At 42.3% G+C, this 15,366-nt stretch overlaps 1 protein-coding gene across 1 annotated transcript in view; it reads left to right on the plus strand.

Annotated features, from left to right (window-relative positions):
• Lrrk (Leucine-rich repeat kinase) overlaps positions 1 to 15,366 on the plus strand; it is a 540,691-nt gene that overhangs the window by 425,185 nt on the left and 100,140 nt on the right. The window contains exon 28 of the mRNA XM_080286185.1: positions 3,287 to 3,507. Coding sequence (XP_080142311.1) covers positions 3,287 to 3,507 — 221 coding nt within the window. The remainder of the gene's footprint in view (positions 1 to 3,286; positions 3,508 to 15,366) is intronic.

A 15,366-nucleotide genomic window follows, 5' to 3' on the forward strand; every position in this document is an offset into this window, starting at 1 on the left:
TGACATGATGGTGACTGTATGCAGATAGAGAGTGTGTGTACCAAGAGGATGATCATATTTACTATGGACATAGCCATGTCAAAGGCTGCAAATGATTTTTAGTTCCAAAATTCTATCTGTCTATCTATTGCCAGATGCCATAATCCCATAAGGGGTGGCCATTAGACTTTGAGTTATTTGTTCTACAGGGAGGGGCACTAGCCCTCCACCAACCCACTTGTTGACACGTAGGGAGCATGTATGGGTTGGTTATATGGTTACCACCCATCGTTGTAAATGGTTTCTTTGCTTACAGGAAACCATTAGGCTTGTCACTCAATGTAAAGCCACCTGTAAAGGAAAGAAAAGCAATAAGAAGTGACAGGAAAGATGGGAGAAACAGGAAGAGAGGAGGGCAGGCACAGAAAAAGAATGATAAAGGCTAAGGAAGAAGTAGGCAGCACTACATCAATTGAGTGGATGATGATCGCCACCACCTACCACAGTTCCAAAATTAATTACATGTAAGAACAGAGAATGCTTCTTAATTAAGCATTACAGAAGTCAAAGCCATCCAGACTCCATTCTGCATCCAAAGTCAAAATATACTGATAAACACAAATATCTGGCTTGGCACTAATGTTTAATCTGACACATCAGTATATTTCTCTCACAAGCCAGCCCTTGATATCGCCACCAATCTAAAGCTAGTTATCTGCTGTCACTATACAAGATGTAATGCAACATTATCTACCAAATATTAACTCCTTTATATCAAGCCCTGAATGAAAGAAAAATGACAAATAATGTGACCACCACTTCGCTTTCATTCTCCCTCTCCTGCCATCCCTCCTCCTCTCTCATTCCACCAGCACACCATCACTCATCCCCCCACCCACCTTCCCCTCTCTGTCTGGCTCCTCCCTCTCAGCCCTTCTTACTCCACTGTGACTTGCCGCGCATAAGGAGGCAGCTCGAGACACGGGGTACTAGAGGATAGGTGATTATCTATGACCACATTGTTGTTTGTTTTGGTTATGGATTATGTTATGAAAAAGGTTGTAAGGAGAACAGGTGCAGGAATTAACTGGAAAGAAAATAAGAAGCTGATGGATTTGGACTATGCTGATGATATTGTACTGATTTGCGGAAGTATTTACGAGATGCAGAGGGTGCTCGATTGTCTGGTGGAGGAAGGAGAAAAAGTGGGATTGGTAATAAATTGTGGAAAGACTGAAATTATTAATATGAATGTGGAGAACCAAATCGATTGTGTAATTGGGAATAATGTGGTGAAGAATGTAGAAAACTTTAAATATCTGGGAACGATTGTATCATCTAATGGGTCATTAAACAATGAAATTGAGGAGAGGATTAGACAGGCTTGGCGAGCTGTTGGAATGTTGAAATCTGTTTGGAATAATAATATGCTTTCGGTACATAATAAAGTGAAAATATACAAGTCCATGGTTAGACCCATTTTAATTTACGGGCATGAGTCATGGTACAGTACAATTGCAACAGATCAGAAAGTATTAGGATTTAAGAATAAAATACTGAGAAGGATTCTTGGGGTAAAGTGGCAAGACAGAGTTACAAATGAAAGAGTAAGGGATATTACGAGAGTGGAACCAGTTAATGAATATATGAGACTGTCTCGCTGGAAGTGGCTGGGGCACATATATAGAAAAGAAGGTTGTTTAATACAGGATGTGCCAGAGTGGATTGCTAGAGGAAGAAGAGGTAGAGGTAGGCTGAGGGAAACCTGGTTGAGGACAATGAAAAAAGAAGCAGGAGAGGAGTGTTGGTGGGACCTGAAGGAGATGGCAAGAGACAAATGTTGGTGGAGAGAGTTCATTGAGACCCTATGCATCCCGTGGGGTGCCACAGGAAATGATTGATTGATTATATATATATATATATATATATATATATATATATATATATATATATATATATATATATATATATACAGTATATACATATGTATATACAGTATATATATATGTATATATACATATTTATATATACATATATATATATATGTATATATGTATATATATATATATATATATATATATATATATATATATATATATATACACAGTATATACATATGTATACAGTAAATCTTCGTATTTGGATGCATTTTACTTCGACGCCTCATTTTTCACGCGAGAAAAAAGTTTCTGAGTTGTCTCGCAATTCACAAGTTTCTGAGTTGTCTCGCAATTCACAAGTTTCTGAGTTGTCTCGCAATTCACGAATTTCCCCACAATTTGATGCTCCCATCTGGCAGCCGACGACTCATACCAATGCTCATTTCTTGGCGGCCATCTTGCGACCATCCTGTCCACCATAACCAACATGGCAGCCACCTTCGATGCATACACCAGGACTGTGCCTGAGGCCACCAACATCCTATTGACCTTGAATGATCTGAAGTCTCAAGTGATGGCTGTCTGCAACAGAAACATAAAGGAGCAGAGACAAGCCCGGATCACATGGTATTTTCATGAGAGACAGAATTTGGCTGCTATTCTGCAAGACTTAGACATGCCAGCAGGGGTGGATGAAGGAGGAGAAGTGGACAGAGAGGAAGTGGAGGTGCTGGAGCCTGAGTTCAACTTCGAGGGCTTCAGCATAGATGATGGGGCTTCCCAAGAGAGGCCCATGTCACCTCGGAACTAACCCATCTACCCTCGACACACCTTCACCTGCCACTCAAGCCAGTCTTCACATTATTTCTGGTAAGGATTTTTGGTGTTGCAGCTGTTTATAACAGTATTAATGTCTTTCCAGGTACATGTTTATTGTGTTATGCTGTTTTAGCACTAGTAAACACTCTTCATTTAATTTTGGGTAAGGCCTGTTTGGTGTTATAGTACTTTCTGATAGAGTAAGTACATGTCCCACTGGAACACTCCTTTATTTTTGCCATTGATTCTTAACTTCACAATTCGACATACCGCATTTCGTGCAGTTTTGGCGGAACATTCACGCCATGAAAAACGAGGATTTACTGTGTGTATATATATATATATATATATATATATATATTGATGTTTTTTGCATAATCACTGATTCCTGAAGATTATTTTAGCCTTGAATGCCCAGTAAATGAAACCCGTATTAATATGGAGGAAGCTGTATTTACTGTAAAAATCTGTTAGCTTAAATCACAGGAGTTTGTGATTTACTGTACTGTATATTATTCCTGTCAGTTTCATGGTATGAATTGTTATTTTTGCCATGTTTAATAGAGCATAATGATTCTTCAGTTATGTGTTGCCTCTAACACACCCAGGAAGCCCTAAAAAGGAGCCAGGTGATGCTGGTCCAGGCAGCACCACCTCTGAGAGCCCAGGGGTGCAGGTAACACACCGCTCCGCTCCACATGCAGCCATCCGTCGTCTCCTCCTCATGTCCTACTTCCCATCTGGCTTCTGGTCACGCCTTATCACTCGTATCCTGGCTGATGATGCTGTGGTGGACATTATCCGCAATTACTTTGTTATGCCCAGAGAGGTTAGTGTTTTGTTATGGTCTTTGTAGACAACATTACATGGTTAATGGTGAGCAAGATTACTGCAGTTGGCCAAGGCTGTTAATTGGGAGATTATACGGCCAGTAACTTTTATATATAGAGAGAGAGCTGCCTGAGATTTCAGTTTTTCATGAAATTGGTAAAAAAAATTTGCAGGAAAAGAGCCATGCAATTGACTGTCAAAAATTAGGCTTTTAACCCTTTGAGATTCAGATGACGCGTTTTCTTGTCATTTCAGATCCAATCTCAGGGATTCCAGTGACGCATTTATGCATCATTTTAAGATACAGTACTTTTGTGAAACATTCACCATAAATCACGTTTACTCATCAACAAAGAGACTCAGACATGATGTTGCAGAATGTTTGCTTTGTGCTTGGCAGGCAGTAGTTTGTAGTTTTGCATGGTTTAAAGTAGATTTATATTTCTTTATCAGTTATTCTTTTATGCCGAATATTTCTCAACGGCAAGGAAAAAAATTTTTAGTTCTCACCTCACTTCAACGCGTCATTTTGACTTTTTATTATCTCTGTTTTCCTATTTTGAACATACGATAAAATACAACTATTCAGCTTCAAAATAACACCACAACGAGCATCCTGTCATAAAAAGTGTACAGCATTTGCACTGACTGGTCAAAAAAAGATCGCTGATTGAATATGTGACTGATAAAAAATTGTGCATCATTTTCCTTTCGCATTACCATGCAGTAAAATGCAGAAATAACCATAATCTGTACATCATTGTAAAGGTAATTTATTATACCTGTAGTTTATATATATATATATATATATATATACAGTAATCACTCCAATATCCGGATCAATAGAGCCATCGGTAGGTTCGGATATTGGTTTTGTCCGGATATTGGGCCCCAGCTTATGGACTTGTACTTACGGACCCTAACACAGAGAAACACCTATACAACTCCCTCCGGACATGCATAGCACCTATTTAACACCCAAATCACACCAATAAGGCACATCAATGACTGAAATAAATGCAATAGACACATAAAATGTGGGTTTAGAAGTATGTTCATACATTAATAAACATTCTGGTACTTATGGACTCTAACCGAACCTAACCTAACCGAACCTAACCGAACTCTGAAAAACCCATTCCTACTGCACATGCATGAGGTAAGTTTAGTATGGAAAGAAGTACAGTATGACACTTTCTGGTAAGTATAGTATGGGAAAAAATACAATATGAAACATTCTGGTAAATATAGTATGGAAAATAGTACAACATGAAACATTTTGGCTACTTACAGCAAGTCCCTGGCCACCTCGATGAATAACCGCCTCCTCTCGGACTCTGACAGTAAGAACGATTTCCTGAAGCACTTGCACTACACTCTTCCTGAAGTCTTGCACTGAACTTAGTCACTAACACACAGAAGTCCGTTCTTTTCACAGTGTTCACTTTAGTCCAAATAATGTTCCATTAAATTTAAGTGTTGCACATTAACTTTTCCCAAGTTTTTTAAGTTTCCAAAGCCAAAACAAAGAAAGGTTAGAATTACGTTAAATTTCTTTTCTACTTAGTCTTTTCTCCCAACTTGAAAACCTTAACACAACACACCTGTTTTTTCACTGCACAACACTCAAAATTCCCGTGTGGTCTAGTGGAGAAGTTCTTGCTGTTTATTCACTGTCAGAGCCCGAGAGTATCACTGGCAGGCGTCCAAGGGTGCATCGGTGGGTAGTGGTGATGGCGTACCTGACTACAGAAGACTCTGAAGACAGCCGCAAACTCACGTCGAGCGGTGACTCCACTGTAGCTGATGTGCTGGGCTGTGGCTCGGAGCATGAGGGCCTGTCTTGGGAGGCAACGGAGTGGAACCAGGGCTTGGCACAGCGGGAAGTCACGGGCCTGAAAAAACTGTCAATCGTTGACTGGCGCAAGGACCGACGATTCTGGCGATTGATGATGCGCTGCCGGAAAGCACGCACTTCCTCCACGAGTCCCAAGGGCCCCATCTCCCTGTCGCAGTCCGGGTGTTTCCAGGTAGTCTAGGACGAACTCTAGATGTTCCCGGAGTGCGCTCAGCTTGGGGATGGCTGGAGTAGTGTCCTGCTGGGCGGAGTCTGCATCATCATCGCCTTCGTCGTCGGAATCTTCAAGTTCGGGACTGACACCAGCAACCGAAGAACGCGATCTCGATATCAGACAACGTCTGATACCCAGGATCGCCCTCGTCGTCGTCCAACCACTCACGAACATCGTCCACATCAACATCGTCGCCGTGCGTACGTAGCCGTGCATGGAAGTCATCCACGTCAAACCCTAGGAAATCGTACTCCACATCTGTTCCGAGAAGCAGACGAGACCAACCATTTTCAAGAGTTTTCACAGGGACTTCCTTCCATGCACTAGCCCAGTTGTACAGCGCAGACTTGATGTTGTAGCGGCGAAGGTTTTCCAAAGTCCGCTTGCCTCGAGTGTCACGTCCTTCCCTGCGCTCGTCCTCGTCCTCGAGAACCACCATCACCTCGTCCAGGAACTTCCGACGGTACAGGCGCTTTGTTGCCACGATCACTCCTTGGTCCATTGGTTGAATGAGAGCAGTCGTATTAGGTGGCAGAAACATGCACCTAATACGGCCATTCTCAGCAACCAAGTCCTTGTCAACGGGTGGGCAGGTGCATTGTCGAGGAGAAGGAGAGCCTTTACCTGGTCGCGAGGAATTCCCAGTGTCTTCGTCTGGTAATGTATGACCTCCTTGACGAAGTGATGGTGAAACCAGTCTTTGAAAATCACAGCTGTGAACCATGCTTTCAAAGAATGGTACCATACGACAGGAAGGACATCACCCACGAAGGCACCGAGGCTGCTTTGCACGGCCAACAATAACGGGCTTAAGCCGGTGCATGCCGTTAGCATTGGCACAACACAAAGCAGATATCCGTTCCTTAGAAAGCTTGCGGCCAGGTACACGCTTCTCCGTCTCATCGGCGAGAGTGTTCGTTGGCACCGAGCGATAGAATAGGCCAGTTTCGTCAGCGTTATAGACTTGACCGAGAGTGAGGCCCTCCCTGTCGATCAAGCCTTTCACCTTGTGCCGAAACTCGTCCACTCCATCCTCGTTAGCGTCCAATGCTTCGCCATGTGCTTTACGGTTAGTAAGGCCATGTCGCAACTTGAACGCGAAGAGCCAACCCTCGGATGCCTTGAAGTCTAGGGCGTCGTGAAGCCTTGCAAACTTCTCAGCAGCAGCCTTCAGCTCCGTTCCACGTACCATCACACCAGCTGCACGTTGCTGTCGTGCAAATCAACGTGGAGCGGTCGATCTCTGCATACTTGGGAGTAAACATAACCTTCCTCTCCACGTTACGTTTGCTTCTCGACGAGAAGTCAGCCGTGTACTGCATGAGCTTGTCTCGGGAACGCTTGATATCAAACAAAGTCGACCGGGCCAGGTTGAACTCGCGGAGAATGCGAGAGGAAGACCAACCCGCATCAACCTTCTCCAATATCTCCCGTTTCTTCTCCAGAGTCAACACCACTCTCTTCCTTTTCTCAGGAGGCGGGGCCATCATCACACACACTAAGAGTAGGGCAGAGAGCAGCAGGAGGCCTTGAAGCAAGTACGGCACCACCACAAGCGAGCACGTGGGCAGCCATGACGAAGAGCGCAGGTCCAGTCGCGGTGAGAGACAGGCGGGAAGTGGGGAGGATGCAGCGGCGCTCTATCGGACGTCGGAGGAATGACGAACCAAAACAATGCTCTCACGCGGCGCGCGGCAAGTTCAAATTACGGACGGCAAAAAATCGGTTTTTTTTCCAATTTTTTTGGATTTTCGGACCATTTTGGGAATGTTTGATCCCAGGACGATAAGGTTCGGTTAGTGGGGATGTTCGGTTATTGGGCGTCCGGATATTAGAGTGATTACTGTATATATATATATACCTGTATATATACACACATATATATACATATATATATATATATATATTATATATATACAGTATACATATATACACATATATATATATATATATATATATATATATATATACAGTACAATCCCAGTTAACCGGGTGGCTTGGGGAATTTACCTTCCCGGTTACAGATTTTTCCCGTATTTCTGATTTTCAAGTCAAATCTATACAAAGGCTATCACAGCAGTAAATACAGTTCAGGTACTCACCAGTCATATTAGGGGTTACACTAAGAGATTCCGCCTGAAAAACTGCTTTGTAAACACACACCATGGTCATAACGGACGTGCGTGCAATGTCTAGCAATTTGCAGTACTGCAAATTGCACCAGTCCATTGTTTACCGAATTACTGTATTCATTATATGTACTGCACTCATAGAAATTGAAAAATGAATTAAAGAAATAAAAGCTTGAACATTTATTAGTGAACTGATGATGTGTTAAGACTGCACTGTAGAATTATCACGACACCTGTGCCCCCACGTGAGTTTGATTACGTTTCCGACTGTTCTTCTTCTTCCCCACCTGACCTCCATCACTCCACCCCTCACCCGCCACTCAGCTGTTTTGCAGAAAATAAAATAAATGATGTACGTATGAAATGCAGGCATATCATTTATTTATTTTTCTTCCAACAAAGTAAACTTTCATTCCTATTAACATTTATATTCAGCCATTAGTGTTTTATAATGTTCGCCTTTTTCAAGTCTGTTGCATATGTCCAGCTTCTGTTTCAAAGTTAAACACGATACGCTTACGTTTAGTTTGCACTTTAGGCATTTTGGAGTGTACAAATTACCGTTTATCAGAGGAACACAATAGCAAAAGAGCTTGTTTGCTCTCTGGTGGCAAAACGCAGACTGGTGATTTTTGGAGGGTGTGGAGGATGACTGAATTCAAGTAGGGGAAAGAGGGGGAGAGGAGGGGTGGTTAAGAGGATTTGCTAGGGATTTACATTAGCCGGAAATGCCTTCACCTCGCTTTGTCTGACTTCACCCAGCCTCGCGTGACACAATCAAACGGCGGTTTGGCGGTCCATTCAAATTGGCACACAGTTATAACTTACTGACATTTTTACCAGCCCTTGAATTTTCCCGTTGTTCTGAGTATTCCATTTGTCTGGATACCGGATAGCTGGGATTGTACTGTATATACAGTATATATATATATATATATATATATATATATATATATATGTATATACAGTATATATATATATATATATATATATATATATGCATATGTATATTTTCCCCTGAATATTTTTCTATGGCAAGGTATAAAATTTTGTTTTTTGCCTAATTTCAACTCATCATTTTTACTTCTTATTTTCTTCATTTTCTTCTTTTGAGCATACTGTGATGTAGTACAACTATTCAGCTTCAAAATAACACCTTGGCCAGCATTCTATCATAAAAAGTGTATTTACACTGACTGATCAAAGAAAAAGATTGCAAAGCAAATATCTGTATGTTGCCAGGTGCCTTAATCCAGTTAGGGATGACTACTAACAAATTGCCCCATTGTCACACAGTCCCCCGCCATTTCACTGCCCTTCTCCCAGCTCACCCCCCCCCCCTTTCATATACCTGTCTACTTCATCCCTCCATCTCATCCTTGGCCTCCTCTTCCCTCTCCTCCCCTCCACCTAACTCACATACACTCTTCTCGTCAGTCTCTCACATTCTCCATCCTCTCCAAATGGCCAAACCACCTCATTGTTTCTCCTAATGCTTCCTATCACATCCACATGCACACCACAATGCTCCTTCACATCCTCATTTGTCAGTCTGTCTCTCCATGTGACTCCACATGCACCTCTCAAACAACTTATTTCCACTGCCTTCATACTTGACTTGTGTCCCTCCAACAAGGTCCAAACTTCACTTCCATACGAGTTGGTATCACAATACTGTCATGCAGTAACTTTTTCACTTCCATGCTCACTTCCCTGTTTCTTATCAGTGCATTCAAAGGATCAGCAAGCTTTCTTCCTTGTTGTACCCTTTCAAGCACTTGACCCTCTAAACTTCCATCCTTACTCATCACACTACACATGTACGTAACGCACTCACTTTTTCCTTCTTCCCCTCGTCCAACTTCACTGTACATTCAGTGACGTCATTTCTCTTGAAAACCATAACTTTACTCTTCCCTACATTGGCCTTTAGATTCCATTTCTTGCACACACTCTCTAACTCATTAACTAAGCCATGCAGCTCCCCTTTGTCTTCATTTAATAACACAGGATCATCTACAAACAACAGTACAGGGAGTTTCCACACACTGTCCACTCTCATTCAAGGCTGCTCCAACATCCGCTGCCCAGCCTTGTATCTCTTTTATTACCCCATCCAGATACAGATTGAACAACCATGGAGATATGACACAACCCTGTTTCAATCCAACTGTCAAATAGAAAAGTTCATTCAGTTCACTGTCCAGACACACTGCAGCGGTAGCACCTTCATACATACTCTTCATGGCATTCAGAAACTTCCCATATACTCCAATCATTCTTAATATTTTCCACAATCCTTGTCTATCCTCCCTGTCATATGCTCTGTCCAAATCCATGAAGGCTTCTTACAACTTCTTTCCCTTCTCTTGAAACTTTGCCACTATAGACCTATGAATGAATATCTGATCTACACAACCTCATCCCTTCCTAATACCTCCCTGTTCATCTCCAACTAATTCCTCTGTTATATCCCTAACTCTGTCAGTAAGTATCCTACCATATACTTTTCATATTACACTAAGAAGACGAATGCCTCTATGATTACCACACACTTTATTTTCCCCTTTTCCTTTGTAGAGAGGAATAATTATACTGTACCTGACTTTCAGTCCTCCGGGACTATACTTTCCTCCCAGGCCAATCTGCACATCTTCCACATCCATTCGACTACTATCCCCCATGCTTCAGCATTTCACCACACTTTCCTTTAGTTCCTGGGGCTTTCCACATTTTGACTTTCTTCATTCCATCCACAACTTCCATCCTACTGATTTCTTCATCTCTTCTCACATCCTTCATTCTCCCAGCCATTCCCCTGCCACTTGTATTTGCATTACTTACATTCTCTATGTTCAGCAGTTTCTTAAAGTGTTCTCTTCATCTGCTCACTTTTTCTCCCTTCTCCACTAGTAATCTACCCTTTTTATCTTTCACTCCTCAACTAGCTTCTTAACCACCCTGTCTAACTCTCTTTACCTCTTTCCAGAACATCTTATATCTCCTCCACTTTACACTCAAATTCCTTCCATATTCCTCATCCACTCTCTTCTTACACTGTCGTACTAATCTTTTCACCTGTCTCTTCCTCTCTACATATAACTTTTTTTTTCTGTTTCTCAGTTTCCTCCACATCCCTATTTCTCATCCACTCACCATGTGCTTTCTTCTTTTGTGCCACAACCTGTCTCACCTCTTCATTCCACCATACTGTTCCTTGCACCCCTTTTCTTCGTCTTTTCACCCCACACACCACTTGTCATGCTGCACAGTGTTCTTCTGTGAATTTCTTGTACACACCTTCCACATCCCCCATCTGCTCCAAATCATATTTACCCAATTGCTCCTCCACATCTTTCTTTTTTTCTCTCTTTTTTTCCATTCTCTTGTAACCTTTCCACCCTGCTTGTAAGAATTACTTCCTCCTGTCCTTCCCTTATTCTACTCCTCCACTTTATTTCAACCTTGACTTTCACTACCTCCGAGTGGTGGTCAGAAAGTCCACTCCCCCAATGTCTATATGCTCTTGCATCCGTTAGCCTGCACACCTTCTCATTCTATTATTCACATGCACATAATCAATCATTGCCTTCCATTCATTCAGTTCGCCACCCATCCGTCTTGTCACTTGCCACGTATACCTGTGGATCATTTTGTGTCTGAAGAGGGTATTGGCTATCACCAACCCCTTCCTGGCACAAATGTCCACTAGAGCACTGCCATTCTCATCCACTTCTGCAGGCTCACCCCACTGACCAACTACTCCATCCACCTTCACATTCCCCACTTTTCCATTCATATCTCCAATCAAGAACACTGTCTCATTCCTTTTAAACTTTTCAGTGCCTGCTTCCACATTTGTCCAGAACTCTTCTTTCACTCTGCTTGACTGATCTTGCGTTGGCACATACACACACATAATCGCCCACATTTGTAGTCCAACTTTCAATCTTACCCAATCAATTCATGAGCCAGCAGATCCATACTCTCTTATATTCTCCTTCCATCTCTTGCACACAGCAATACACACCTTCGTTTGCCCATTCATTCTCACCCACTCCCGCACATATACCACATCCATACTCCCATTCTCTCACACTCTCAACTCTCTGTTTAGTTTCAGTTAATCCACATACATCCAGTTTTGCACCCTCAATCACCTGGACAATCTCTGTCATTCACCTCGTCATTTGCACCTCTTACAGTCCATGTCGTAATCTGTACCATGTCATTTGTTTAGTCCTTAGTCGTCACCTGTTGTCAGTCCTGGTCTGAGGCTTCTTGTTTGTATTTTTACTTAGTTGTTGTCTGGGGAGGGATGCTACCCCTCCACCAACCCACTTGTTGCCACGTTGGGAATGCATGTTTGTTGGCTATAAGGTTACCATCTAGCTTTGTAATTGATTTCCTGGTTTACAGGAAATTATTTGGCTTGCCACTCAGTGTAAAGCTACCATAAAAAAAGAGTACCGCTACACTAAGTGAGTGGATAATGCAGCCAAGAATCATAAAAAATTGTGAATCCTTTTTCTTTCATTTTTCTGCGCATTAAATAACCATAATCTGCATATCATTGTAAAGGTAATTTATAGTAGGTTTGCATGGTTTAAACCAGATTTATATATCTTTATTAGTTTTTTTCGTAATATTTTTCTACTGCAAGTTATAAAATTTTTGGTTTTCGCCTAACTTCAACTTGTTATTTTGACTTTGTTTATTTTCTTTGTTTTCCTTTTTGAACGGACAAATGACATTCTAAGAATGGGAACGTGGAATGTGAGAGGAGTGAATGATAAAGTGAAATAGAGAGAGATTGTTCAGGTGCTTGAGGATGCAAGAGTGGATGTATGTGGATTGACTGAAGCTAAATGGAAAGGTGAAAGGTGAGAGAATGGGAGTATGGTTTAGGAATATGTGTGGGAGTTAATGAGAATGAGAGGGCAAGAGAGGGAGTATGTCTGATGATAAGCAAGATGTGGAAGGAGAGTATAAGAGAGTATGGAACAATAGGTGCAAGGATTGTGTGGGTGAGGATGAAAGTTGGTATACAAGCTTAGGTGATTGTATGTGTGCATGTGCTGACAGAGGACCAAGTGGCAAGAGTGAAAGATGAATTTTGGGCGGTTGTAGTAGCATGTATGGATAAGTTTGAGAGGAGCGAGAGAATGTTTTTGAATGGAGACATGAATGGCAAAGTTGGAAAAGTACAAGTGGATGAAGTGATTGGTCAGGAAGGTGTGCCAGCTGAAGTAGATGGGAATGGTAGTGCTTTGGTGGACATCTGTGCTAATAAGGGGTGGGCAATAGCCAACACCTTCTTCCGGCATAAGATGATCCACAGGTATACATGGAGAGTCATGAGGAGGATGGACAGTGAACTTGTTGAACGAAAGGCAGTGATAGATTACGTGTGTGTGGATGAGCGAATGAGAAGGCAAGTGTTGGATGCAAGAGTGTGGAGAGGATGAGGGAATGGAATCTCAGACCATCACTTAGTGATGGCCAAGGTAAGGCTGCAGAGGAAATGGGTGAAGAGACGAAGGGGAAGACAGGAGGAAACAGCTCCTGTGAAATGATTGGAGAAGTTGCTAGAGGGTGAGAAAATGGCAGAGTATAAGAGCATAGTGGAAGAATGATTGGGAAGGTATGAGTTAGAGCAGATGGAAGGGGTGGAAGAAGTATGCAAGACATTCAAAGAAGAGATAGGTGCAGCATGCAAGGTTGTTTGTGGAGTGAGGAGGAGATGTAGGGGTGTGCAAGGGACAGCATGGTGGAGTGATGAGGTGAAACGAGCTGTGGAACAAAAGAAGAAGGCATATAGTGACTGGCTAGTGAGTATAGGTAGGGGAGAAGATGAGAGAGAGAAGAGAGAGGTATATACAGTATATGTGAGAAGGAGAAGTGAGGTGAAGATATTAGTGAAGGAGACTAAGAAGAGAGTGGATGAAGAGTTTGGGAGGAATCTGAGTGTGAAAGGGAGGGAGAGTAAGATATTGTTTTGGAAGGAGGTAAAGAAAGTAAGACAGTGTGAAAGGGGAAATAGTAGGGGAGTGAAAGATGGGAATAATAGATTGTTGGTGGAGAAGAGGGAGAAAATGAGGAGATGAAAGGAGCACTTTGAGGATTTGTTGACTGTAGAGAGTGAGAGCAGTGCAAGTATAAGTGGTTGGGGAATGGCTGGGAGAAGAATAGATGAGAGGAGGAAGGAAGAGATCAGTAAGGCAGAAGTAGTTGAAGCAGTGAAGAAGATCAAGATGGGAAAGGCCCCAGGAATTGATGGAGTGGGTGGTGAAACACTGAACTATGGGGGTGAGATTGTTGTGGAGTGGATATGGAAGTTGTGTAGATTGGCTTGGGAAGAGGGAAGGGTTCCAGAAGACTGGAAATCAAGTATAATTGTTCCATTATACAAAGGAAAAGGGGAGAGAGAAGTATGTGATAACCATAGGGGTATTTGCCTTCTTAGTATGATTGGAAAAATATATGGTAGAATATCTGTTGATTGGGTTAGGCATATAACACAGGAGATAGTTGGAGAAGAACAAGGGGGATTTAGGAAGGGATAAGGGTGTGTAGATCAGATATTTGTTCTGAGATGTTTAGTGGAGAAGTATCTAGAGAAGGGAAAGAAAGTGTATGCTGCCTTCATGGACTTGGAGAAAGCGTATGACAGAGTAGATATGCAAGGTATACGGAAGATATTAAGAATATATGGAGTGGATGGGAAATTGTTGAGTGCTATGAAGAGTATGTACAAGGGAGCTAGGGGTATGGTGTGAATGGATGGTGAGCTGAATGAGTTCGTTGATCTAAATGTTGGACTGAAACAGGGATGTGTGATGTCTCCATGGCTGTTTAATATATTCATGGATGGAGTTGTAAAGGAGGTGCATTGTAGAGCAGTGGATGTTGGGGGTGGCTCTAATGAATGAGGGTGAGGTGTGGAAGAGTGCGGTGTTGCTGTTTTCTGAAGATACAGTATTGTTGAGTGAAGGTGAATGGGAGTTGCAAAGTTTGATGAATGAATTTGGGACAGTTTGTAAGAAGAGGAATCTGAAAGTTAATGTAAACAAGAGTAAAGTTATGGTGTTTGAGAGGAATGAAGTCACAGAATGAACAGTGAGGTTGGATGGTGAGGATATGAAGAATGTGAGTGCATTCAAGTACTTGGCTAGTGTGATGAGTAAGAATGGAAGTTTTGAGGATGAAGTGCTTGAAAGGGTACAGCAGGAAAGGAAGGTTGTTGGCTCACTGAAAATGGTGATGAGAAATAAGGAGGTGAGTATGGAAGTTAAGAAGTCACTGCATGATAGTATTGTGATCCCTAACCTGAAGTATGGAAGCAAGGTGTGGACCTTGCTTGAGGGGAACAAGTCAGGAGTGAGAGCAGTGGAAATGAGTTACCTGAGAGGAGCATGTGGAGTAACATGGAGAGACGGGTTGACGAATGAAGAAGTGAAAGAACGTTGTTGGGTGGATGTGGATGTGACTGAGAAAATTAGGAGAAATACACTGAGGTGGTTTGGACATGTGGTGAGAATGGAGAATGAAAGACTGACTAAGAGGGTGTATGTAGGCGAAGTGGAGGGAAGGAGAGGGAGGGACAGCCCGAGGATGAGGTGGAGGAATGGATTTGAGGGATATATAAGGGAG

Source organism: Coenobita brevimanus, chromosome 14, assembly GCF_032717465.1.
Source record: "Coenobita brevimanus isolate Jiangsu-jjx chromosome 14, ASM3271746v2, whole genome shotgun sequence".
Lineage (NCBI taxonomy): Eukaryota > Metazoa > Arthropoda > Malacostraca > Decapoda > Coenobitidae > Coenobita > Coenobita brevimanus.